Source organism: Cygnus olor, chromosome 1 (genome assembly GCF_009769625.2).
Source record: "Cygnus olor isolate bCygOlo1 chromosome 1, bCygOlo1.pri.v2, whole genome shotgun sequence".
NCBI lineage: Eukaryota > Metazoa > Chordata > Aves > Anseriformes > Anatidae > Cygnus > Cygnus olor.
The window spans coordinates 38,326,128-38,353,494 of NC_049169.1; the positions used below are offsets into that span (position 1 = coordinate 38,326,128).

The 27,367-nt window shown below is 37.6% G+C and overlaps 2 protein-coding genes across 3 annotated transcripts in view; both read left to right on the forward strand.

Moving 5' to 3' along the window:
* LOC121068118 (RAB3A interacting protein) overlaps positions 1–20,530 on the forward strand; it is a 29,699-nt gene extending 9,169 nt beyond the window's left edge. Inside the window, exons 4-11 of one of the 2 annotated variants that reach the window (XM_040553187.1) lie at positions 5,004–5,099; positions 7,637–7,714; positions 8,073–8,276; positions 11,041–11,169; positions 13,387–13,499; positions 16,924–17,023; positions 17,115–17,184; positions 20,156–20,530. In XM_040553187.1, the coding sequence (XP_040409121.1) occupies positions 5,004–5,099; positions 7,637–7,714; positions 8,073–8,276; positions 11,041–11,169; positions 13,387–13,499; positions 16,924–17,023; positions 17,115–17,184; positions 20,156–20,238 (873 nt within the window). In that variant the 3' untranslated portion in view covers positions 20,239–20,530. The remainder of the gene's footprint in view (positions 1–5,003; positions 5,100–7,636; positions 7,715–8,072; positions 8,277–11,040; positions 11,170–13,386; positions 13,500–16,923; positions 17,024–17,114; positions 17,185–20,155) is intronic. The other variant, XM_040553188.1, reaches the window with a different exon arrangement.
* Positions 20,531–22,915: 2,385 nt separating this feature from the next.
* The window catches only part of MYRFL (myelin regulatory factor like), a 44,770-nt gene continuing 40,318 nt past the window's right edge, over positions 22,916–27,367 (forward strand). The window contains exon 1 of the mRNA XM_040544769.1: positions 22,916–22,961. Within this exon, the coding sequence (XP_040400703.1) occupies positions 22,916–22,961 (46 nt within the window). The remainder of the gene's footprint in view (positions 22,962–27,367) is intronic.

The following is a 27,367-nucleotide window of genomic DNA, read 5'->3' on the forward strand; positions in this document are numbered from 1 at the left end:
GATGATTCTGTGATTCTGTGATACATACGACATGTAGTTTTTGGACATCTAAATATGGTTCTTGAAATTATTCAGGAGTAGGATAAAGGTGTTTTCTCTACTTCTATATATGCCTTGTATTTATTCAGTCTAAGGAATTTACTTCTCAAAATGAACAGCATTGCTGGCAAAACTGTTGGAAGAAAAAATCTTCCAAAAATTTGTTTCATGATGAGAGGAAATGTATTTTCTGCTTCAATCTAGGTAAGTTGCAGTCACAAATCATATAAGATTGTGAGAGAGGTTGGGCCGGAAATAACAGTAGGGCAACACTCTATAGTAACACAGTGTGTAAGGTTGGACATATTTTGCCTCAAAATGCTGCCTTAAAAATTAAAACTTTATTTTTTACTCTGAGTCCATTCAGGCCATTTTTTTTTCAGTGAAGACTTTCTGGCTGTACTTCATAAAGTGGAGCTGAAGAGCCCTTTCTTTAAATGATCTGAACCTTTCCACGTGTTTTATTCCTGTTTTTAAAACAGCATCAAGGAAATAGAGGAGGAGTTAAAAGGCTGAGTGATTCAGTGCCCAGGACCTTATCTCCTCATGTCTCTGTACATTTGCATTTTTTTCAGCCATCTTTGGATTGAGCTGTGACACTGTGGCTGTAATTAACCACATTTAGGTAAAGTGGAGAGAACAATGATGCCATTTTGATATATGGTACTTCTTGACGTGCAAGTTTAGTGGAGCCTTAGCAATGGGATACTTTCTGTTTGTTTTTCAAACTGAGTAACTGCCATACTGCATGTATTTTTGGATAGCTTGTGTGCAGTTTCTGAGCTGTGGCAGTTCATGGTCGTGTTTTCCTTGAATTTTTGTGTGACTCGACCATGAAGTTACTCAGTCATGAATCGGACTGTCAATATAATGATGTCATCTGTAACTGCAGAGGGAAACTTAATTTTCTGTGTTGATATGTTTTCTCTGCGCGCGTTGTGTTTTCAGCTCACACTGCTGGGTAGCCCCTTTTCCCGGTGAGGAAAGAGCAGTCCACCAGAAATGATGACAGTAAATACCATACTCAGTTTGAGAATGAATTCCATGCTTCCTACTATCTTTAGAGTAAGATCTGTAGGCTTATTGGCAGTGACTAAACCAGTTTGGTTTTTGTAATAGAAATTTGCATGATTGATTTTTCCCTAGTAGAGTGAAACTGAGAGGTTTTCTTACACCGATACATTGATGTTTTGTGAAGGAGTACCAGTATAAAACATGATATTGTAAATACCAGCTTTTTTTTGGAGCATGATACTCAGACTTGGATTTTATTTCAGAGGCTTCGGTTTCTGTAAGCATTCTTCACGTCATAAGATCAAACTGGACTAATGAGTTTTATTTATGTCTTCAGGGGTTTGAAGTGGATTTTTCCATTGTTCTGCCTGTATTGTCAAAGAATCCAGTGTAACAGATGTTACCATCATAGTGTTTCTGAGTAGGCTAACACTGCTGTAGGTTAAATCTGTATTTTTTCATAGAAAAATATGGTGTTTTTAGAAACTGTGAGGATTAATGAAAAAATATATTCACAATAACTGCCCAGGAATTCCCAGAGCAGTATATGAACATTTGGAACTTGTATATTTCTGCTGTCACTTGCTTATAAATTAATCAAGAATAAAAATGAGAAGGCTCCGGAAAAACATACCATCCCAAACTCCACCAAAGAGTATGCTTCCAAACTTTTCTAAAGCAAATAGCAGTTGAATTGCAAGGCCACTGGCTTGTCAGTGTTAAAGATGGTTTCTCTGAGGGTGTTGTAGGAGCTTGTTGCTGTCGTTGAGTGACGAAGGACTTGTTTCCACACTGCTGCCTGATGCTGTTGTGGTATGTTGCAGGCATCAAATTTTTTTTCAGGCAAGTAGAAGACTGCATGCATGCAAAACAGAAGCATCTTCAGCCACACTGTAGGACATATAATTCAATAGTCTATTGAATTCAGATCCATCAACAGTTCAATCGCATTGAAAACCCTTGTAAATGTGGTTCCAAAAGACAAATTTCTGTGTAGCTTGTTTCATGTGGGTGCTGAATGAAAATCTGACAAATTTAAATGTATTCTATTAAGGTGCCAACTTTTTTTTTTTTTCCAACTTCAGGATTCAGCCGTATTCCGCAGTTCTGATTTTAGGTGATATCTCTAGAAGATTTTTGTTCTTTTCTGGTCTTTTGCATTCAGTGATGACTTGCTTAAATTCCTGAACCAGATCCAGGATGACTTTCTTTCTGGAATTTAAAACATTATTTTGAAGCAGTAGTTTGCATTACTTATTGCACTGTCTTTCTCTAAAGACCCACCCTGTACTCTATTCGTGAAGGTCAAGGTGAAATAAGCAGTAATACGACCATTCGATACAGGAATATATGTTTTAAAAAAGCTTTTTCATGCAAGTTTCAAATTTTCATCACCTACTTCAGTGACTGTGCATTCCGCTTTACAATAGCTGATCTTCATGTGCTGTGTCAGAGCAGTGGTGTGGGAAGGGCTGCAGCAGGGATGGTTCATCTGGTGCACGTGGTTGTCTTCTCTGCCTCTGTGTTGTGTATGGCTGGAAAGTGTTCAGTAATGGCTTTAAGGCACAAGTGGTGGTAATGGCTCTAATAACTGATAAGCTTTTGCTTTGGGCATTCTTTATCTCTTTCCTGCATAAAAACCATCAGCTGGAGCTATTAAACTTACGTGACAAAATAACGTGGTATATTGTGCTCCTTCGGAGTCGTGTCACGGAAATTTGCCCAATATTTGACAAATGCAGCTAAGCAGCTGTGTGCAACAGACTGCACACTGTCAGCTCCCTTTTGCTTTCATTAAGTAGCTTTACTCGTCTGCCTACATTTTAATCTAAGCCTCCCCCTAATCTTCCCAGTTACAGGCAAAGCTGCAACAGTCTTGCCTGGAATAGTGTATTGGTGGCGATAGGCCAGAAGTGAGCCGAGTTGGTTCTGTCTTTGTTGTGAGTTTGATAGCTCTTGACCTGAGTCTTAATACAACCTCCTCTTACGATGTGTCGTAGCACTTTCGTATTTAAGATGTGTGTAGCATTTTCCTTATAAATCAGTGAAATAAACCAAAGAATTAAAAAGTATTGATGTATGCGCTGTATTTATAGGAACATATAAAACTTAAGCTTTAAGCATTTTGCATCAAATCTTTCATTTCCCTATTAATAACCATACCTTACATGGGAAATATGTTAAAGCAACCAAAAACTAGATTGTTTCTTTTTTCAGTATCTTTTCTCTTTTTAGTTTCCTGTATTCCTTTCTCCTTCCATCTGTCTGTATCTATTTTCCTTCTTTTTATTTTCTTATTTTTTTTTCCTTACAAATAGGTCATCGTGTACAGTGTAGTACATAGTAAGTAGGAGTTGAGTACTATCAGAAAAATACCATGTTTGTGGAAAAAACCCACCACATTTAAGTGGTACCTCTCAAAGTAATTAATGGGCTATGTATGGAAAGTAAAATAGCAACTAAACTAAACTAAAAATTGATGAAAATGTCCAAAGTTAAAATCAAATAAAAGAAGAAAGAAACAATGCATTTTCCAATACATGGGTCTTGAAAAGGCATCAAATTTAGGGGCTGGAGTCAGACAAGAAGACCTTCATCTTAGAGGAAAACCTGCTGCCAGTTCACCGCAGAAATTGGGAGCCTGCTGCAAGGCGAGGTGTAGTTTCCCACACTGTTGTGTACAGCATTACTCAACCATGAAGACTTTGGGAGAAATACTAATTACCTCCTAGAAACGTACAGAAGCTGACGTTTTGGCCTCCTTATGACTCTGTAGGGACTGGCCTCTTGGAGTTTTCTGAAGGCAGGTCTGTTCTGTGCTGGTTTCTGGAGGTTTTGGAAGCATAACTGTTGTTAGGTTGTATTTGGAGTCTTTAACGTGTCAGTGACAGACTTGGGTCCTGCCTCCCAGGCGTGATACTACCGTAGGAGCTAGATTGGCAGGGAGAAAAGAAGATGGAGAAGAGCTAGATGGGGTTGTGGATGGGAGGGGAGTTATGGATAAAAGAAACACGTGAAAGGTCAGAATGGTCTGCTTTCTGCTTTTCTTTCCCTTGTTTTTTCTCTCCATCCTTTTCTTTCTTGCTAGAGTTTCCAGCATTTAATAGGTGGGAAAGGGGAGAGGAACTCTTCTTTCAAATTCCCAGTCAAACTTTTTGTACTCCTCTGCCAAAATACTGCACTTTTTCCTCAGACTTGGGAAAACACAGACAAGATTGGGCATGTGTATCCCATATACTGCCAAATCTGTACTAAGGTCTTACTGTAAAAGTGCCTTCTTCGCTTAGGTGATATTTTAGTGCTATCAGAGACAAATAACATTTTAAATTTCATAAGCTATTTTCATTTGATTTATGTATCTCTGCATAAACAAGAGTTACAGATAAAATCACAGTATGATTTTGTAATTATGTTAGTCATAAGGAGACCTACAGGCGAGATGCTATTTATAATAAGATATGTTTTAAGATTGTAAGAGAATTGGGGATTGTCTTGAGGCAAAGCTATTTTTGAAAACTTTTTTCTTTAAACAACAAAACCAAATACTTGTGGATTACTTTTAAGCGTCTGTTAAGGAATGGGTAAACAGAACTGGTATTCTGTCTGTCCCAGTAATTAATCTTATCTATATTTTAATGGACTGTAGTCTTCTATACTTTTAAGAGAAGACAAGTTTTTTTTACCTCCGAATTTTGGAAATGCTGATGTTTAGGTTAGAGATACTGTAGATTGGCCTGGTAGCTTGCTGTATAGAGGAAGAAATAGCTATGTATGCACGGCGTTAATTTAATTGCTTCTAGTTTTAAGACTAATATTTTGAAAGGCTTTGTTTAGTGAAGGTTTTGTGTTCCTCTGATATTTTTTTTCTTTTCCCCCCTCTCTGTAGTATTAGCTTTAAAAGGCCAAATCACTACTCTAAGTCAGAATAAATAACTTTCAATTTTCCATAGGAGCTGAAGTTAAAAGATGAAGAATGTGAAAGGCTTTCTAAAGTGCGAGATCAACTTGGACAGGAATTGGAAGAACTTACAGCTAGTCTGTTTGAGGTTTGTTGGAGTCTTCGATGTGATATACTTAAAGGAAGCTGAGCCAGATGTTTTATGTAGAATCAGTGTATCTAATGCTGACTTTTTCTGCAATAAGCTTACAAAGGGATTTGTGTTCTGAAGACCTGGGTGTGTTGGTAGAGGCTTAAGAGTAAGCAGTAGACTTTTCACTTAGATGAGAGGTGTTGAGCTTGTCAATTTGCCTAGACACAAAATGAAGAAAATAAGGCAAATGTGTCAGAAAGCTTAAAACTGTTTAGGCTTATTTTTTGGCATAACTATTTTGAGACAGCTTCTCTGTCTGACAACAAGGCTATCTAGATAAGAGCTAAATTTGGGGTTGTCATGGTGATTACATGCAAAATAACATAGTTCCAGATCAATGGAGGTAGCACAGTATATAACTTAACCATGCTTTCAGCTTTTGAATTTTGGGTCTGGCAGCATGTTACTCCCACAAACGTGAAGAGAAAACTGAGTGATGCACCAGGGTGGAACCTGGTTGCAAAGTGAGAAACCCTGAACTCTTTAAGTGGGACCTTTTCATCTGAGAAAAGAGCAGTGGTGCCAACAAAGATTGTGAGCTTGCATTAAACAGAAAAAAAATCTTAAATCCACACTTGAAACAGAATTGGTTGTCATTTTGCCATGGAATACCTAGAAGCTAAATTATGATATGCAAACTTGTTGGAATAAGTTTCATAAACTAGTGATACTTTGTGTTTACCAAATTGTAAGTATTGTTTTTCAGCATACACAGAGATAAAAACGTTAAATGTGTTTTTAGAAACAGTATTGTTGATGTTGTAATGGTATACAAGTGCTATAAAAACTGGAAAATATTCATGTTCAAAAATGAAATAAGAGATTTCTCTGTGGATTGGCAATGCAATTTATTTCATCATCCCAGTAGGGCAAAGTTACTTAATGTTTTAAGAAGCTTCCGCATGTAGAGTAAACATGAAAAGCCAGAAAGCTACTTTTTAGCATAAATATTTGTCTAGATTGGGTGGATGAAGGTGATGGACAGGCATTTTAACTGTAGAGGAATAGACGTAATTACCCATGTAATTTTATGTTAATGACAGTTGAAAAATTAAAACAATGTGTCAGTTTGTTAAAGCTGTGTTGAAATATAACACATTATTAATGATTATTTAATGAGTTTTAATTATTCAGAACTCCCAGCTGTTGTGGGCATGTCACTTGAATTTTCTTTTGTGTTGTGATTTCACTAAGAGTCTCTAATAAAACAGTGTTAAGGTTTCTTGATTTTTGCACTTGGATCTACAGCCCTTGGATTCACGTTCTGTTCTGAATCCCATTAATTTCATGAGTGTATGGGTGGATATGCTGGAGTTTATATTCAGGTAGCCCACTGGAGGATCGAGACTTGTTTTGCACAGCTGGATGTATATATTCCTTTATCACACTGTAATAGCATGGTAACATGCTTTGCTTTTAAAGGTGCATCCCTAAGCAGAAACTGCATGGTCGATGTTAAATGTATTTGTACACATTGTATAGATGTGTATGTGCCCATTCCTGCATGTGTCTGTCACTAAGAGAATTTTATGAACCCATATTATACAGCTATGTTGAATGACAATGGGAGCCAGATGTTCTGGTGTGATGATGTATGACGTTTTTGTTTTATTTATATAGCGTCCAGATGTGTGCTAGGCGCTTTACAGATATGAGAAGAATCCTATCCCAAGTAATTTAGTCTGTGGCCCTGATCTTTCAGTTCTTGTTGCCTTCAGTAAGTGCCAAATAAGAACAGAAATTTGATCACAGGCATAAATTGCTGGATCAGAGCCTAAACAAATACATCATGCAGACAAAAGGCTTAGAAGTCTGAGGTAAAAAGATGTTTAAAAAAAATCCCAGTCCTTTCATTATTAGCTTAGCCTTGCTTGCTTACTTGGATTGGGTTTTAGTGCCTTTTCTATTCTACTTAAGAAATATTTATTAACCCATAAAGTACTTTTAAGCTTTTACTTTACTTTTTTTAATTGATGGTAAGAATTCACACTTCAGTTGTTTGACGAGTTTTTTCATGCAGAAGTTTATAGCTGATTAAAATAAAACTGGTTATTCTGGCTAGAAGGGAGAAGTTCTTTTGAATGTGCTACTGTGCCCGTGTTGCTTTTGTTGCTACCAGTTAAATTTTTCTATTGGGGGTCAAGGAACTTCAGTTGTCAGCTCCTGAAATGTGACCAGAGCCTGGTATTCATGACAGGTATTGTTTCTGCTGGAGGGGGGTGGTGGTGGTGGTGGTGGCTGTGGCTGGGAGGAATTGCTGAATATCTCTATCTGGGCTCAAGATCAAGGAGAAGGAACTTACTGGTGCAGAGATGAATCCAAATAATAGATTTTTGCTATGTAACTATTTAACTTCAGCAGATCGTTGCACAGCTTACAAGTTTTACAAGTAATCTTTGTGAAGCAAAAGTATGATATAACGGCAGGATTTTTTTAAACTTGATCTTGTAACTTTATTGAAGCATTTACACCAGCTAAACATTTTTTTACAGGAAGCACATAAAATGGTTAAAGAAGCTAATGTCAAACAAGCTGCAGCAGAAAAACAGTTAAAAGAAGCACAGGGAAAAGTGAGTTTTTTCCAACTTGCTTGCTTTGCCTTTTCACATAGTTCTAAAACTATAGTGTGAACGATAAAAAGATGTGCATACATTATTAAAATATATACTGAGTTGTTCTGTGTTGCCTTGACCTGTTCTTAGCTAACACTGATAGATGTAGAGTCTTTTTCGGAATCTTATCAGATAGCTAGCAAGGTGTGCAAGAAGCCAGTGTTATTAAAATACGCAGTTGCATAGGGATCTGTGTTAGTACTGCTGGAAAATGGAATTTTGATTTGAACAGAGGTAATTGGAAATTGTTAAATGATTTAACACGTTTGTAGGCTAATATGATATTTTTGTTTGACTTTCCATTTTTATTTTCAAGATTGATGTCCTTCAGGCTGAAGTAGCAGCATTGAAAACGCTAGTACTGTCTACTTCACCGACGTCTCCAACTAAGGAGCTTCAGTCTGGTGTCAAAACTCCTTTTAAGAAAGGGCATGCAAGAAACAAGAGTACAAGTAGTGCTATGGGTGGCAGTCATCAGGACCTTACCATGATGCAGCCAATTGTAAAAGACTGCAAAGAGGTGAGGATTGTCCTCTTTTTGCTAATAAGCAAGTTTTATTGTTTTTTCTCAGTGTTTTTTTCTCTAGTATATACTAAATCTTGCAATACTGTTTATTGAAGAGAGATTTTTGTTAATGAAAGACTGTTTTTACACACATCAGCAGGTGCTGTATAACAACAGTGTAACTGGATGGCAGGCTCTAGTTGCTTATTTTTTTTTTAAACAAAGTCCACCACTGGAAGTTCATTAGTTTTCATAAACATTTCATAGAAAACTGTCACAAGAGGAGTCATTGTTTTGTAGATCAATAATGGGTGAAAGGGAGTTGGGGGGAGGGAACAGAATCAATGATAATTTATTAAAGAAGAGAAGAGTTACCACTGGAGTCCCAGAAGGCCTCTGTTTTTGTCTGCTCATGCTGTTGAGAATGGGGAAGTACTGAGGGAATAGCTTGGTTCTCAGGTCCTCAGAATGTAGTATCTGAAAGTGTCCAAAGAGCTGTGAGAAGGGTCTATCTCATGACAGTGAATGGGTAGTGGAACAGCAGATGAACTTCAAAATCAATAAATGAGAAGTAATATACCTAGAAAAAAAAGGCAACTATAGCAGACGTGCAGTTGTGGGCTTGGAATTAGCTACGTGATGCAGGAAAAAAAAATTCAGTGTACTTGTAGATAATTCTCTAAAGGTACCATATCAGTGTTCAGTGATGATGAAAGACCTACAGAGGCTTAGGATTTGTTAGGAAAGGAACAAGTGGCAAACAAAAAGTGTTACACTGATGTATAAACAGGGAGGTAAATGTATGCATCCATTTCCGCACACAGCTATGATACCTCCATCTCAGAAAGGACATAATGAAAATACAAAGAAGTATGACGTGATCTAAGCAATAGAAGCCTTTCTGTGTAGGGAGACTAGGGCTCTTTACATTGAGACACTCTGAAGGTAGAGCAACAATCTATACAATCGCAGGTGACAGGGGAAAGATGAATGGTGGACAACGATTAATGATTCCCTCTAATGAGAAAGCTCTGGAAACTAACCTCTGGGTGCCAGCATCCCAGACAACTACTCTCTAGTATTTGGGAGTAACCTCAAGCATACGTAGATGTGTCTACTGCTTTTGCTGTTGAACATGTTTTAGGCAAGCTGAATAGCTGCTTGGATCTTAGGCAGGCAGGTAACGTCTACTCAGTGTAAATGCTAAATGCATCAGTGTTTTTTTATTTTTCAAAGAACTGAAACGTTTCTCTAATGTTTTTTATTGTAAAATTAAAACATGAAAATTTTAAAAATTGTAGTTACAGTTGGCTGTGTATTTGATTGCAGGTAATCAAAATTTTGATTTAGTGAACGTGCAAGTAAAGGTAGGGAGCAGATATACATGTAACTGTAGATTGGAAAGGAAGAGCAGGAAGCTATATTCACTGAGCAATTTTTTCAAGGCAGCTTATTTATAAATTGTAGGTTTGGGTAAAATGTGTTAGATATAGAAAATAACCAGTAGTTGCTAAGAAATGCATTATAACTTTTTGATTTATACTGTACGATTCTAAAATAGCATTTTTCTTCTGATATCCCCTGATTGTACTCATTTTAAAACCAAACCTAAGGTGGGTTTTAAGGTATGGGAAATGCTCCTTTAGGGAGCAAGTTACACCTATTGAGTTTCGTTCATGGAATGAGGCTGGTGGCCTAGCAACCAGAACGTTTGTGGACAAGCTTAATTAAGATGGTCGGTCCTGATTGTACCTGAGTGCAAGGCAAGTAGCTCTAATGGAAAACAAATCTGCAGTCTAATTTTTGTAGAATTTTTTCAAGGAAAAAAAAGAAACAAAAGTACTCCCTGAAACGTGTGTAAAAGAATGGTAAAGTGCTGGGAGTTCAGAGAAAGAATAAAGAAAGAATAAAGAATATGGTAAAGAATAAAAGACTAAAAGAGGTTGGTTCTGATCTTTTAAAATGAATTAAAAATCAAAATTCATTTTTAGCTTACATTGTTTTCCCTTTTTCACTATCTCATCTACATTATTTGTTTTTAATATTATAAGACTTCAAAATGACATTTGCTTTTTAAGATGCATATTGTAAAAGCAGTATTAATTTTTGTTGTTGGTGTCTAGGGTTTTCTTTAAAATACATTCTCTTAAAATACTGCTTTTCATCCTCACTCCTCCTTTTCGCACTTTTATCTGTTTCTCTTACTCTGGAGTGGAGTGGCAAAGAAGCTCACAGTGGGAACAGCATTGAGATCTGCTTCTCATTTTTCCATTTTAGTAATCTTTTTGTTTGTCTTCTGTGCTTTGACTGCAGTTTTTTTTTTTTTTTTCCTCATTCTGCATGACTTCCTGCCATTTCTAGAGGCACTTTTTCTACAAGACTATTTCTTCCATTTGTTGCATCTCATCTTTGGGTTTTATTCCCCTCACCTTCCTGACCTGTCTTTGGCCTGCGGTTTATATCTCTCCATATACCTTCAGGTTTTGGTTTTGGGAATGTAAGCCTGTTATAATACAGAAAAGGGATCTGACAACCAATTGGAGGGAAAAGGTGCTGAAGTCTGTCAACAGAATCTCAAAGCCAGTCTGAGCATGTCAAGTAGGTGTCACGTAACTTAGGGAAAGTGAATTTAAGGAGGTGTTTGTAGCTGGGGCATAGTAATATTCTTTCAGTATGGTAGGAGACAGTCTTCAGCCTCATTATTTATGTGTGGATATTTGTAGATTATCAACTCCGGTGTGATTAATTACAGCACTAAATATGTGAATCTTTGTTTTAGGCTGACCTATCTTTGTACAATGAATTCAGATCTTGGAAGGATGAGCCTACTATGGACAGAACATGTCCTTTCTTGGACAAAATTTATCGGGAAGATATTTTTCCATGTTTAACCTTCTCAAAAAGTGAGGTAAACAGTTTAAATGTTGTCACAGACACTTTTCCTTTAAATATGTTCCATTAAGCTAACTGACTATTAAAATCTCTTCATATGAAGCTTTACCATTTGTGTTCCATTACAGTATGACAGTTTATAGCAAAGTACCTAAGATTATTCTGGAGTATTGAAATAAATCACTTCTTCTTCACCATTTGCTTTTCTAGATACGGCCGCATAGGTGGAGATTATCTACACCTTTAGATGTTAATGCTGTCTAGCAGAATCAATGTTTGTAGGAATGGATGGTAGGTTTTCCCTCAGTATGTCCAAGGTGCTGTTTAGTAGACACAGTGTCCTGTCGCTGCCCCTTGTTTACAGAGCCCAACATAGTTAATTTTGTGGCCCTGTTTTCTCTCCCATCAATCAGAGCAGGTGGAAAGCCAAGTCTGGGTATCTTCTTGAAGAGAGGTTTGAATTTCAGGAATTAGACTTTGGGATTTGAAGTGATTCAGCAGGGACACTTTGGGAATATGGTTTCAGATTAAATGAATGATGTGACTGTGTGATTTTTCCCATTCCCTGCTTTCCCCAACACAGAGGAAGGAATGGTGTTTTACTCATCCTGGGATTACTGTGGAACTGGTTCCAGCTGCAACTGCTGTACTTACTCTTTGTTGTTAAGCAGCATTTATGGGCTGTAGTTGTAGTATCACTCTCCAGAGGAAAGGAACTTTATTTGTAGATCTTTAATAAAGTAATAACAAATTTTAAAGCCCTCCAACTTGATTTTTTTTTTAATAAGATTAAAACTCTCAGATGGAAAAGGCTGTATTTTTTTCAGGATAGTTATCTGTTTTTCTATGGTGTGTGCACTTTTCCCGTGCTTTTCATCTGCTGTTACTTTCTGGCCAGAAGCATGCATGATCTTCTAGTTAATTGTATACCAGTTCATTATGGTTGGTCTGGAGCATCATATGAAACTCACCCACTAAAAAGTTTACTTTGTTACCATGGGAATTAAATTACTTCTGCAATGTGTGTAAGTAGGCCACCCTGCTGTCTTTCCCAGCAACTTCATTTTTTTTTCCACCTCAGTAGTGGTACAGTTACTGTAGAATCCTGTTTCCTCTCAAGGAAAGAATGAGGCTTCTAGCACTGGTCAGCTATAGCAGTTATTGTTTCCAGATGCTGTGCATAGTGACAAACTTCTGTTTTCCTTTGAATAACAGCAAGCTACTGTGCAGTTAATAAATTACACGTGTATTATGTTTTTGAATAATTGGGAATGCAGTTTTCTGAATAGTTGAAGTATTACATTATCTCTTTGTAGACCCTTGTGTATAAATGTAATCTTGTTTTGTATTTGGTAAATGGTATTGGGAGAGTATTTTGTATGAATTTCTTTCGTAACATTCTAGTTTTAAAACATTTAAAGTACAATTGAAAAATATTTCTATTAGTAGCAAGGAATGTGGGCACAAAATTATGTTTAACTGCTAACATAAATAGTACAGTCTTTTAAATCAAGGTAGTGGGTATTACTTGTGCATACTTAAACAGTAGTCTTGGGCAAGTGTTGAGTCCGGTCAAGCAAAAAGAGCATATTTCTAGTGTGTAATGGTTGTGGGAGTATAAATAATAAACAAAGTTCAGTTCTTTATGTTAATGAAGGGGATGTTTTAACTATGCCAGTGTTCCAAAGTCACAGTAGCCTGTTGGCTCTTCCATATATTGTTCAGTCTTGCTTGAACACCATTCTAAAGCTATCTTTGGCTGAAAAATTGGACTAATATTTACTTTTTTTTGGCAAAGTATAGAAGTCATACTGCATCATTTTGTTTTTCCATAGAACATAATAAAATTAGAGCAATTTTTAAAGTAAGCAAAGTTTGTGCCATATCCACTATCTGAAAGAAACACTGCTTGTGCAATTGTACGTGCTATTTGGGCTTATGAGGAATGACTGAATATACAGTTAGCATAGTAGTCAAGCATAACATTCCGTGCTGTAAAAGCGGTTATCTTGCCTCAGGGAGGGCAGGGTTATTTAGAGGGCAGAATTTAAACTGGAGCCTGGGAATGGGACCTCTTGTGTATGGCATAGGCAAAATCTCATTTGTAGTTGAATTTCCGTTTGAGTTGACTTTTTCAGTTTTCCTAACTTTACAAAGGCAGAAATGTGTCACTGCTTTGAGGCAACGGATAACACTGAGCTGTTTTTAACTGCTTTCTAAATTTCTCTTGCAGTTGGCCTCAGCTGTTCTGGAAGCTGTGGAAAACAATACTCTGAGCATTGAACCTGTTGGCTTGCAACCTGTTCGATTTGTGAAAGCTTCTGCAGTTGAATGTGGGGGACCAAAGTATGTTAAGCTAACAGACAGAGGGGGAATCTGCACTCATTTGAGATAACTCTTGGATTGAGAAAACTGCTATCAACTGATCACCTCATTTAAATTTGTATATCTTAAACTTGTAAATATTTCTTAAAATCTCAGATTTCAAGATTGCTGTTTCAAAATTTTATGGTGAAAGTAAGCAACTAAACTTAAATGGTAAAGGTTTGTTCTATATTAGCATTTTAAGATAAATTTTCTGTTTGGGAGAGCTGCTTGTAGTCAGTGCATCCTAGGTGAAGTAAAAGTAACATTCACTTCTGTGAAGACCAGCCTGATACTTAAAAATGAAGTCTTTTCAACTAAGGCTATCACCTGGAAAACATCGTGAAAAAATAGGTATAGAAGTATTACAGGCTGAATGTCAGACATCTTGAAATATTTATGGTATAAGAAATGGAGGACATATGTAGCATAGTGGCAAAGTCAGCTGAGGGATATGAGAGGAGATTTGTAAAATAAACTGTCTGAATGTGAGCAGGAGGAATGTAATGAAGAGGGATTGACAGTGAGGATGAGTTTAAACCTCAAGTAAGAAGTGTGGATGAATGACCAGATGGCTGATTTAGAAAGTTTGGAATGGTCCTAGAGGAATCTGAGGCAAGGCTTGATGTCAGGTACTGATGTAGACAATAAGGTTAGGTGGGAGAGACTTGCCTGAGGCACTGGGGCTTTGATGAACGTGGAGAGGAAGAGATTTCTAGTGTGCTTTAGTGTATGTCAGGGTTAAGCAAACAAAGCCACTGTTAATACAGAACCTTCCACATTTTGAGAAAGTCTTCACTTCTCTGCTGGAGATCTTTTGGACAAGATAACATTTCTCTGTAATACTTATTTTGATAGACTCAGGTTTCTGGTAGAAGACTTGCATCAAAATGTTTTCATCTAGTTTTTTTTCTTTCTTTCTCATTGCTACTGTTTTTAAATTCTCGCTTTTCCTCATTATTTCTGGGTTGAAGAAAAAATACACTTAACACTTCAAAGAAAGTTTTTACTTCTCCTTCTAAAGAATCTGTATAAAATGAATATTGTGTTTTATGACTTAAGCTAGTAAGGATCAAAAACTACAAAATTCAGGCATTCAGATATTCTTCAGCTTACTACTGTCACCAGAAAATGTGTTCTTTGAGCTGTAGCAGTCCTCAGTCTTAAGGCCTAACCACAAGTGATGGAGCTACTCAAGGGTGGTGATTTCAAGTCCAAGAGGCACCACTATGAGCTGTCACAGAGAGTGGGGACAGCAAGAAGCTACTGAAACAAGTGTGTCATTAAAGAGCAATTGGCAAACTCCTCTAAAATTGTTGTGGTTCAAGCAACTTTCCTGCATCTTGATAAAGTACTCCAAGAGGGCACTCGTTTGCATCAGTCAAAAGTTTAATGAGATTTTTAACCTTTTTTTCTCTGATGTAATCCAAACTAGTTGGCTGGGCATAGATTAATATTTTGAAAGATCCATGTGCAAACTGTACTTTAGTTACTTTAGATGTATAGAAAAAGTATATATTTTTTCTTGCTTTTCCCACTGTCACGTAGCGACAAACACTTCTATATTATTGTTTGTAGTTAAGTAAGAGGTGAGGAACGTGCAGTATTTAAGCTTAATTTGACAGCAAATGTGCTCTGTCTTAAATATTGCTGGCACCGAATGGGAAACAGCTGTTTTGGTTTTTTACTTAATCAGAGTAGCAGTTTTGCAGTTTCATGTTTTCTATTTTAAATGGTGAAAATCACTATTTTTATTGAAACCATGTTCTCTAATAGGTAGCATAATGTAGACAAGCAGTGTAAATAAATACTAATGGCAATTAGAATAATGCTCCTAAAGGAATTCTTTTTATTGTACAATTGCCTGGAGGATAGAGGGAACAGATGCATAAAATAGCAGGTAATAAATTGCTCAACAGCAAAACAAGGAGTGGAGGGCAGGGAGCTGTGATAATAGCGAAGAAAGGTTCTCGACATACAAAAGTTATTGAATAGTGCCTGTGATGGTGTGTAGGAAGTATTGCCTTAACAAAAGACAGCTGGGTTTCCCCACAGGATTCGAGTAATTGTCCCCATGGGGAACAAAGCAGTAAGCTGTACAGTGCAGAACTCAGCCATTAGTAGTAGCTGTCATGCCAGTGTTTAACCTGGTGTGATGGAAGATAACATATAGAAGGTAGTTCTGTTGCCAGAAGGGAAAAAAGGGCTTTATTTTCTTAGCATTAAAAATCTGTTTGCCTGCTCACAAAGGCTTGGCTGTAATTGTGATCAGCTTGCTTCAGCCACTGTAGTATTTCTTGGATCAATGGACTTCTGTCAGTCCTCATAAATTACTGTGGAAAATCATATACACTCTTCAATTTTCTCTTGCCTTGCATGATTTTGTGGGCCAGCTGCAGACTATTTAAAAGGGCCTCTGGGCCACTGTTTAGAACTGTAGAAGCTTAATAATTTTTGTTTCACTTTTGAAAGGCTTCTTCTTCTTATGCTCCCTTCTTTCATGAGATAGAAATGGAAGGGAGAAGAGCCAGCAGCTTTCAAAATCAATGAAACAGTGGATACCATGACAACCCAGTTCATCCGAGATACTGCAATATAGAAATTCCAAGTAAATCACATTCCTGGTGTATTTACATTGTATTACTAGCAGTTTCTTCAAGAGATGTCAAACTTTAGAAAAAAGAATGCTGGAAGAATTAGTTTGAATTCTGTACCTTTTCGTGAATTCTGTTTGGAAAACTCCTGGCGACTACTGACCTTTCCTTGATCCTGTATAATATACAGGAACAGGACCAGAAAAAGTACATTTATTTTACTGTCACTTTTTATAATGGTAATGGAAAGAATTATTCTCAAGCAACCTGTTTTCCTTTGCCTCAAACTTTTATACACTGAAAGTAGAAAATGTGATTTCAGTTTGGGCATAAATGCGAAGCTTATCTTGGAATGCATCTGACAGAGACTTCAGAAGCTTCAGAATTATTCTATAGGCCCGGATTTTTTCTGACATGCAACATCAAGCAGAAATTTGTATATATAAAAAAAATCTGTTTAATTGTTGGAATCGATAATTTAAACCAAGTTTATTTCACACATAAGGAGTTGAGGAGTTCCCATTGTTCCAGACTGTCAAACATGAACTAGTGAATGTGGAAGTACCTGACCAAAGCTGACAAAAGATTTAAAAATCAGAAATATATCATGATGCACTGATGTTGAAACAAAATTAGTCCTTGTTGAGCTAAAATAGTTGATGTCATTTTAAAGTTACAATTATTACATTAAGGCAGAAACTTGAGTATCTGAGCTAATACAAAGTAATTACATTAGCGCTTTAAATACATGTGGGTGTTAGACATTAACGTCAGATTTGTTTATTAAATTATGCAAATGTTATATTTTGTAGGAAATGTGCTCTCAGTGGACAAAGCAAGTCATGCAAGCATAGAATCAAATTAGGAGATTCAAGCAGCTACTACTACATTTCTCCTTTTTGTCGTTACAGGGTAAGTAATTTAGCATGATTTAATTTTGAGTAGTATTTTTTCCATAACATTGTACGAAATATTGACCGCCATTATTTTTATATTGTCTCAGATCACTTCTGTGTGCAACTTCTTTACATATATCCGATATATACAGCAAGGACTGTTGAAACAGCAAGATGGTGAGTAGTGAATTGTATTTTGCTTGTATAAACATGAAATTTACATAGTGCATGTGTCTAAAACTTGCTATTGATTTTAATTATGAGAACTTGGTGATACCTACCCTCCCATGAAATTATAAAGAAAAAACAGTGCTTTTTAGTCCATTTAAAAATTACATTATTCAGTAAGAAATTTCATGAAAAATTCTGTGACAAGGGGAGTTAAGTGACAGTTTTTCTATACTGTATTCAAAAATGAAGGCTCTTTCACAATTTGTGGAAACATGGCCTTTTATCACTGTACATTGTTTTATTCTTCCAGTTACATTGTTTTGTTCTTGTTCAAGCTTGAAAACAAGGTCTGTTTTCTTGTTCCAACACATGGAATAACGTGCAATTTCACTCCAAAAAAAAAAAAAGTAAAAAAAAAAAAAAAAAAAAGTGTTGCATTGGATAGAGGGACCAGAAAATCTTCAGTTGGCTTGATCTGGATTCTTTGTTCACCTTGTGAATTGGCACATCTCTTCTCATTTTGTGCCTGGAGAACTCAGGCAGCCCTTCGTGTCAGTCTGTTCTTCAGGGAGAACTGACAAGGATGACAGTGTTTTTGGGTTACATTGTTTAAAGAAACAACAACAAAAAGCAGGAAATCAGACTGTAATCGTTCATCTGAATGCAGTCGAAAACTAAGCACTTGGTCTTTGATGTGGCATTGCAAGGTCTCTTGATTAGGACTCTGTTCATAAATGCAGCTGCTTATGTAAGGCTTCATTTCGCACTGCACCTCTCTTCCATCCACAACCCAAAAGGGAAATGCGTTTTTACTGCTGTTGCTTCAGGCTGTTTATTTTTCCCCTCCAGAGTTACCTGGCTGCTTTGTTCCTGTCAGGACAGCATATCCAACAGCTGCCTGTTGAAACTCTTATCTGGGCAGTGAATCGGAAATTTGCTTAACTGTGCTATTTGGTTTTAGTATGTCCATATAAAAGAAGATAGCTATGAAAGTGTATATACTGTATATCTAGGTTACTTAACTCTGGATTTAAAAAAATACACTGTGTATTTTGATCTATGCAAAAACATGCTGTATTTTGATCTATAGTCATCTCTTCTGATGTTCCCCACTTTGAAGAGCTCAGGATTTTAGATAAACCAAAATCCCATATCTAACCTGAGGTATTCCTGAGGTTACAGACTGTTCTTTACCCAAACAATGCCATTTACTTTCCTTTCTAAAGGGATTTATTTTCATGGAATTTACCAGAAAAGTTACCTATTCCATATACTAAATTATGTTTAATAAAAGTTTCAGACAGTGGTAATTGTTACTGAATTACTGTCATTGGAGAAGGCCTTGAAAATGCATTATTTTAAGCTGTAATCTGGTTTATATTTAAAGGCTTTTACTTTCCACAAACGTACTGTGGCTGTTTAACAACCAATGGGCGGCTCAGCTCCACCATGCTGTTCTCTCTCTCCTCCTCCTCCTCAGATGAGCAGGGAGAGGAAATACGGTGGGGAAAAGTTTAATTAAAGGAAAAGGGAGGAGGAAAAAAAAAAGACTGTGGAGAAGGAAAAGGAGAAAACTGTTACTCTGCACTTCCCATCAGGAAGTGATGTTCAGCCACCAGAAGCGGGGCCTCGATACACGCAGCGGTTGTGTGGGCAGACAAATGCTTCCGTAGCAGAAGTGTCTTGTCTCCACCCCCCTCTTCTCCTCGCTCTTCCCCAGCTTGTATCGCTGAGCGTGACACCGTACGGTATGGGACATCCCTTGGGTCAGTATAGGTCAGCTGCCCTGCTGATGTCCCTCACTCAGCCTGCTGGCCTTGGGGCTGTGCTGGGGAGATGCTGTGCCAGCACTGCTCGGCAATAGGCAGAACATCCGGGCGATATCAACGCTGTTCCAGCTGCAAGCACAGAGCACAGGACTGTATGGGTTGCTGGCGGAAAGTTAGCTCCTTCCCAGCCAGACCCGGTACAAAGGCATATATAGTTTTGACTAAAAATTGTTTACCTCACTATTAATGAGATAAAGAAATTGACTTAGTGTTTTATCCATCAAAATGGTTTCAGCATCATCAGAATTATTTATTCTTCACAAGTAACAAAAAATTGGGCTTGGGTTTTTTCAGATCAATTGTCATCTTTACCATTAAAAAATTTTGGATTTGTAGCTTTATGTAAGTATTCCAACAACATCTGTAGAAGAATGTGGGCACTCCTAATTGTCCTCATTGTTCATATTTCTTCTGCTAAACCGTATCATTTTTGAGACGGAGTTCGCTTCTGCAAAAATGCTTTTTGAAATATGGTCCAGGAGACCTTAACCTCAGGTTAATAACCTTTGTATTCAGTCTACATCATAAGCTTGACTGCATGGAAATAATTTTTGTCTGGAATAATTATGTACTCAATTATTTTGATTTGTGTTGCAGTGATGTTTAGCTGTGTAAGGCATGCACCAGGCTCATCATGTTTGGCAAAATACAGATGAAATTAAAAAAAGTCTTTCCTCCCTAATTCATTGCTGCTGTCAGATTTCTGGTAGGAAAAACAAAAGAGGGAGGAAGAAGGATCGAATGGAAAAATTACAACAAAATTATAGGTTTTGTGATGAAAATTTTTACTTAGTCAACAAGTTCTACTTCTTTCGTTTTGCAGTCTTTTAATTATACAGAAAAATGAATCAATGGAAAGGACAATTATATTGAGACACTGCAATTAATTATAGCTGAAAAGAAGTACTGATGTAGTTTTGTTCCCCAATTAAAAAAAAAATAACCTGAAATTTAGTCTTTTAATTGGACTATCTCTTAGAATTTTCAAAATAAAATATTTTTTTCAAAAAAAATCACAAATAGCACTCACATTTTAATTCTGGTTTCACTAGATGTTTGTTACTTCTAAAGTTTCCTTAAACTGAGGCAATGTGTATACTTCAGTTAAAATATTAACTCACGTTTAATGATATTTTTATCTGTTTCAGTGGATCAAATGTTCTGGGAAGTTATGCAGCTGAGAAGAGAGATGTCACTAGCAAAACTTGGCTACTACAAGGAAGAACTCTAAATCTTTTTACTCTTGCGCATGCATGAACTTCATTTAATATACATAACTCCAAAATTTCGGAATCTTTTTTGTCACTTGATATTTATTTCCACAAAGTGGGTCCAAGATCTTTCTCCTTTTGCGGATTGCACTAAGAAGTACTGTGATTGTTTTAAACTGACCTATGCTGTATATGCGTACATAATAATATCTAGGTGAACAAATGTGGTAAGCACTTGCAGGTGTATTAGTGATTGTAATTTACATTAAAAAACAAAACTTCTGATTAAATAAATGTTAGTCTGAAGCAGTATCTGTTGTCTGTTCTTTGCGATGCAGAATGTTGTGAACCTCCCTGAAAAGCTAAGTAATTCCGAGCTGTGACACTGAGATGATTTCATGATGAAGGAGTGAATGTCTGGTATTTTCCTCAATGTAGTGTTTAGATGCATATATGTGTCTTCTATATGTATGTATGCCAATACAGTTAACAGACGATTAGGAGAACTTGATATTCTTGTAAGTGCTGCTTTCCTATATTTTTCATTTTTAAAGCAATAGAAGAGAATTGTATACTGTGAAGAGTCAACAGCATAATAAACTGGGCTGTCCTCTCTCACTAAAGTAGGATGCTTTTCAGACATCAAGGAACAATGAAGTTTCCTTGGTCCCTCTTTGGCTCTTACTTAGACAAGTTAGAAATCTGACCACTAAAAACTTTTATTTCCCTCTAATTTGCTTTCATTTGAGTTTTTTTTTATTTCTTTGAATGGTTTTTCTACTTTTTTGAAATTTCCAATTTCCCTGTTTTATACATCAGTTTTCCATAGCTGTCTTTACATCTGCAAAACATCTATTCCACAAGTTTCTTTAGCATGTTGATAGTAATTTACATGTAACATTGGTTGTGGCCAGTCCATAGCACTTTGTCAGCTGCTCCTTAGTTGTCACGCTCATGCGGGGGCTGCCCACAGGCAGCAGCTCTTCAAGAACTGCTCCCACATGGCTCCGTACCACGGGGTCCGTCCCCCAGGAGCAAACTGCTCCAGCACGGGTCCCCCACGGGCGGCAGCTCCCCCCACGCCCCCTGCTCCTGCGTGGGCTCCTCTCCACGGGCTGCAGCTCCGGCCCGGGGCCTGCTCCTGCGGGGGCTCTCCATGGGCCGCAGCCTCCTCCAGGCCACATCCACCTGCTCCACTGGGGCTCCTCCACGGGCTGCAGCCCGTGATTTTTGTCAATCTATCACTGGGTAGATGCTACTACTGGTTCCTGCTGTAGAAACGTGGAAGAATTCTAGCTTCAGCTGTTAGAAAAAGGTTGTTTCTTAGGTCAGTTAAGCTAAGGAACCTGGTTTTGTTCAGTCTTAGAAAACAAATTGTATTTGTTGACTCAGAAATGCTTCCTAAATGATTGTTAATACTTAGTTTACATAAAGATACCAAACTGTTTCCAGGATTATCTAATAGTAATTAAATGATAGTTTGTAGCTGCTGCTATTCTGACTTAATAATCCTTTACAAATGTTGCTCATTTAACCAAAGAAGTTAAAGATTTTTTTTTCTCTACATGATAGTCTCAAGACAAAATGTATCTAAAGTTTATTATACAAGAGACTATTTTCTTGTACTAGGGACTACAGAGATGTACCACTTAGGTGATAATGATTGTTTGGCTTGATTGTATTGATGTATGGTAAATACTGAATTAGTTTGCTTCTGTTTTCACATTTCTTTCCCTAAATTATTTTCTATATCTTTAATATAAGTTGTCTATCATGAGAAACCCATGCCACTATGAGTGTCTGGGCTCGTAACAACTGCACAACAGGTACTTGTCTGGTGAATGCAACTACTTTAGAAAATGGCTTTATTCCATATTTCTTGACTTCATTGAAGCTTTTGTTTATAACCAAATGCAAAAAAAAAAAAAAAAAAAAAAAGTAGGTATCTTACAGATACCTACTCAAAATACCTGAATATTTTTCCGCTGTTTGCTTATGGATGACACAACAGGGGCAATCTTCGGTATACAAAGACCAAGTGAGACAAAGTGAAACACGGTTTGCTGCTGGCCTTAAATACATTAGTTGAATACCTAGCCTTCCCTTGGGCTTTTCAAAGCTACCTAGGACAAACAGCTTCACCTGTAGTTTAGTAATGTAAAAGGTCTGCTCCTCTATAAGGAAACCGTGCTGCGAGACAGAACTTTTCTTAGAGCAGTTGGATAGCCTGGTGCTCAGCTGCTTAGATGGGTATGGTGAAACCACCCATGGCCCTGCACTTAAAACTGTTGGAGCACTTGGTCTTTCACCAATACTTGAAATTGCATCACCTGTGTGAAAGTACAGAGACAAGACAAGTGATTTTTATTGCTGCAATTTTTGCGCATGTGTAATTGTGATTAGTATTGGGACCAAAGGTCCCTAATACATCAAGCATACTAAACTGAGGAAAGCACATCGCCTTCACCTTGCCTCAAAAGTCCTACCAAATTTTTCTTTATGTGTAGCAGGGTTTCAGCATATCCTGATGCTAGTTAGGAAGGAATGAGAGTAGCTGGGACGAAGTCGGTTGAAACCTTTGACGAAAGCATGATGTGCTCCTTCATGCATTCGTGATCACTTGGAAGAGAAACGGGGCGTTTTGCTCAGCGGGACTCTTCGGGCAGCAGGAAAGCAAAACGCTTCTCCTGGCTTGTCATGGACGTGGTGGGAGAAAATGAAGCCCTGCAGCAGTTCTTTGAAGGTAAGAGTCTAGTTTTAAGGCAGAGTCTTAAACATTTCTTGTGGCAGCAAAAATACAGTAACTGTTTGGGATTGACTGAAGAAAAGACAAAGAAAAAACGCCCCGAAACAGAAGCTCTATTTATACAAAAGTAGCATGTAATGCAATACCGAAAAGAAACAGTACAAGTGGTGTAGATGCACTGCAATGTGTTTTTCTTGGTATTTTGGGGAGAATAACAAAGGAAAGGTGGATCCTGTGGTGCAGTGCTGGTAACTGTCAGGAAGAAAACCAGGAAGTGGCCGAGGTCTCCTCACAACTTATCCCTTCTGCAACCGTAGTGATTTTCATGAGGTTGGGGAGGTCCCTCCCTACTCTACCTCATCATGTCAGGTTACAGAGGGTTTTCTTTCCACTCAAAATTCCTCTGAAGCTATTTGATTGTAATTGGATCTGAGAAATTAAAAGCCAATATTTTTGTTTGTTTGTTTTGGCTGGGATCTGTCCTTATGCCTTTTTCCCAAAGTCATTTGACATTCAGGCAGGACCTGTCAGTCCCTTGCCTTTCTCTTACCACAAAATTTGCTTTCTACCAGATTCCTTAATCAAACTGCATCGCAGGCCCTGCCGTGATGTTACTCAAAATAGCTGTTAAAAGGCTTACATATTTTTCACTATCTAAATCTTACTTTTTTCTTGCTTCAGTTTTCACTTTGCTTTTTTTTTTTTTTAATATTAACCTTTCAAATCCAAGCTTTTCTTTCTATATTTTCATTTCCTTCTCCTACCTGTGCAGATATTCTTCATCTGTTACCAGTCTTAACTAGAACTACCCTTTCTGTTTGGCTAAAATGGTCAACATTTGTTTGCCAGCATTTAATTTCCATTAAATATTTTTTTAAAAGTAAAATATAAATAATTTTTAAATTTTATTTTTAATTTAACTTTAAAATAAAATTTTAAATTTAAATTTAAAAGAAAATTAAAATGTATTTGTTTATTTAGGCTTGCACTAGGTGAAAGGTGGCAGCTCTAACTTTTGACTTTGATTTCAGTCTAGGAAATGAACGTCTGCCTGCATTCCTCAAGGAATAGTTTTTAAGCCAAGAAATTTTGAATCAGTGAAACACAATCTAGGGCTGCTAGCAGGCAAATGTGTTGTTTGTAGATATTACAAAATTCATACCATGTTTCATAAGTTCACTTTAAGTCACAAAGATCAAAAGCTAATAAACTTGGATTTGCTTTCAGCAAGATATTTGTTTTTATCAAGCTATTTGTTCAAGTACTGTACTGCATAGCTGTTAAATACTCAAAATAGTGTTGGATATGAAGTACATAAAAAGCTGATTACCAGAAAACTTTTTAGGAAGTTCCTTGGGAAACAGCTTTCTGGGAAGTGTGGGCTGGGTTTGGTTGTTTTCTGTGGTGATTCTATGATGGTAGAAAGTATTTCAGGGATTTTAGCTGTGTGAGCTCTTTAGCTAGAATTACTAACTGTAATTGTACTAATTGTAATTCTAGAATGACTAATTTAACTCTCTTTAGAAGGTAGTTAGGTAGAACATCTGGGTGGGGGTGGGGGGAGAAACCCTGTCAATTCCATGTAATCACAGAAAAAAATGAAACATTTTGGAAAGTCATGTTGCTTTTGTGCGGTTCTGTGTAGAACTAGAATATGACTAAGGTCTGCTAAGGTGATGCGACATGTGGGGATGACATTTATTTCATTGTCTGGACACTGACACTAGATGTATGGCAAGGCTACAGAAGCTAATAACTCTTGCATTCAACATGTAAGTAGCTAGACCCCTCTTGCTGTTAAACCGCAGGTAAATTTCAAAAGGGAGTGGGCTGATTTAAAGGATGGCTTGCATTCTTTTCTTTCTTGCTCTGCTGAATGTAAGGCCAACTTTGACTGCTTCTCTGCAGCTTAGCAGTACGGCTGGTGGTTTGGCTTTAGAATGCTTCCAAATGAGACAAGAGCAATAAACTGCTAAGTCTGATTTAGTGGCCTCTGAGATTAGTCATAGCAGCTGGAACATTGTCTTTCAAGGCTACAAAACAGCTGAGTCTTGCAATATCAAGTTTCAAATGCTGCCGCTGAGGAAGTCTCTGATTCATCAGTGCTCCAGCTTTGGCTTCCAAATGGATCAGCTGGCAACTAAGCACATTTATAATGTTTTGCTGGATTATTTGAAATTCATGAGCAAAAAAGAATCCCACTTTCCCTGCTGCTTTAGTTCCTAACAGTGTATATTTGTTCTCACACTCATTATAAGATCAACTTGCATTTGCAGTATTGACAAGGACAGTCTGAAGAAGTTTTCAAGGAAAATGAGATACTGTAATGATTGTTTTCCTGTAAATCACTACTTTCAATAATCAATAGGCCTTAGATTAGATGTGACTCTGGCTGGGACTTGACCCTGGCTTTGTCTCATTCAAGAAAATGGCTTTTCTCTTGTGGTGTGGCTGTTCTGAAAGTTTTCTGTCTCATTTCATTCCTCTCACACTAGACACTTAATCTTTGACCTAAGACTTTTCCATGATTTCTCTTGAAATACTTTTATTATTAAAACCTTTAGATTTTTGAATCAGTAACTTCCTATTTGTCAAGGGGAGGCCAGAGCTCCTCGTTAGCTTTTCTGCCTGACCATCTGTAGCAGAGCAATCTATTCCTGCTGATGTTACCAATAAGGTGAGACACAGAATGTAGGCCAAAGTAGTTACACTGTTAAATTCAGCCATCTCCTGTTTTGCTGTTGTTAGAAGCTATGTTCAGGTGTCTGAGATGTGTGTTTGGCCTTAGAGCCCTCTGTGATCTCTAAAGGAGTCTCCTCATAGTGGAATCACCACCTCTTTGTAGTCATGCTCTTACGCGGATAACACTGAATATATCTGGGGGTCTTGGTAAATGAATTAAGCCACAGAACAAATGTGCCATTAAAAATGAAACACTTAAAAAGCCAAAGGCCTCTCCTACCATTTTAAGCATGAGAGACTGAAACAGGAATAAAAGATGACTTGAGAACTTAAAAGTACTCACTGTGAGATTCCTGTTTCTCTGGAAAATGCTCGTATTTGGGGGGAAAAGCCATCTATCTTGACACAAGCTCACTCCTTACCTGTTGGAGTGTCGTAGATCTTCCTGCCACTGAATAACAGTGGTATGTCCTCACGGGTTGCAGTTCCTCCAGATAGAAGCTGTTTTGTCCTTAACCCTTTTCTGCTTGTTGCTGCCATGTGCCTGAGGTCCGTGTCCTTTGCCCTGATGGCTGAGCAGCTTCTGTCAATGACTCCAGTCTGTTCCAGTCAAAATGAACAGGACTATCTTCAATAACTTAAACACTGAGCAATACTTGGAATCCTTTTAGCATGAAGGAAGTTAAGGAATTATCAGCCCCCTGAGTAAGACTTACCTTACTGCAAGACTTGCCTTAATGAAGTTCAACTGGACTTTTCACTGAGCTTTTATAGTGGCCCATAAAGTGTTTTAGTGGTACAATATCTCCACATAAAAATCAGTTATTAATTCCAAGAAAACATTTCCTTCAAGGTGCAAGGCTTTGCAGCAAGCTTTATGAATTTGTCCTTCAGAAGGCAAGTGATACTTAGCATTGAATGTGTTTTATGGGCCACTTATACATCTCCAACTGTATTTAAGGATTGTTCCCTGTATGGAATAGCTGAGGTTTTGACACGAATCTTACTACAAATAGCTAGAGTTGGCTGGGAACTTCCTGGCATACCTCTTTTAATGTCAAGTAATGATCAGTTTAGTGTTCATCTAGAAAGCAGTGGCTATGCTTCGTGCCAAATTCAGACCTGTGTGTGACTTTCTCTGAAACAGCGACTCCAGGAAAGACATAAAAAGAACTGCAAGGAGTTTCTGGTTCTGTGCCCCCCATCCTTCACTTTGTGTTAGTTACTAGTGAAAAGGAGGTAACTGATTTAAACGCAGTAAGGCTCTGCGAGGAAGTGCTGAGAGAATTAACCGAGGCAGGATATTGAGGGATTGAGACTGCAGCTGTTGGCTTCAGGAGTGTATAGGGGAAACTGTGACTGGAGCCTCCTGGCTGGAGGAAAGGAGGTGTCTGCCAAAAAGGGATGTATGAACCAAGTCACTGTCAGACAGGGAGGACAGAGATCAGCCTACTCTGCGGTGCAAGTGGCTGGAAATAGGGACAGGCTAGCGGGGAATGGACAGGGAAACAAGGCAGTGGTAGAAGAGAGGTTTGGGACTTCAGATCAAATGGGACAGAGCAACAGAATATCTGTTTGATTTTTGATGGAGAAATGGTCAAAATATAGTCCTATGCTGCCTATGACTGCAGTCACCATATCGCCTTGCCTTTGAGTTTCCCCTTGCCCCTCACAGGCGCCAGCTTATTTCTGCCGGTTCCTTGAGTAGCTGGCAGTCCTCT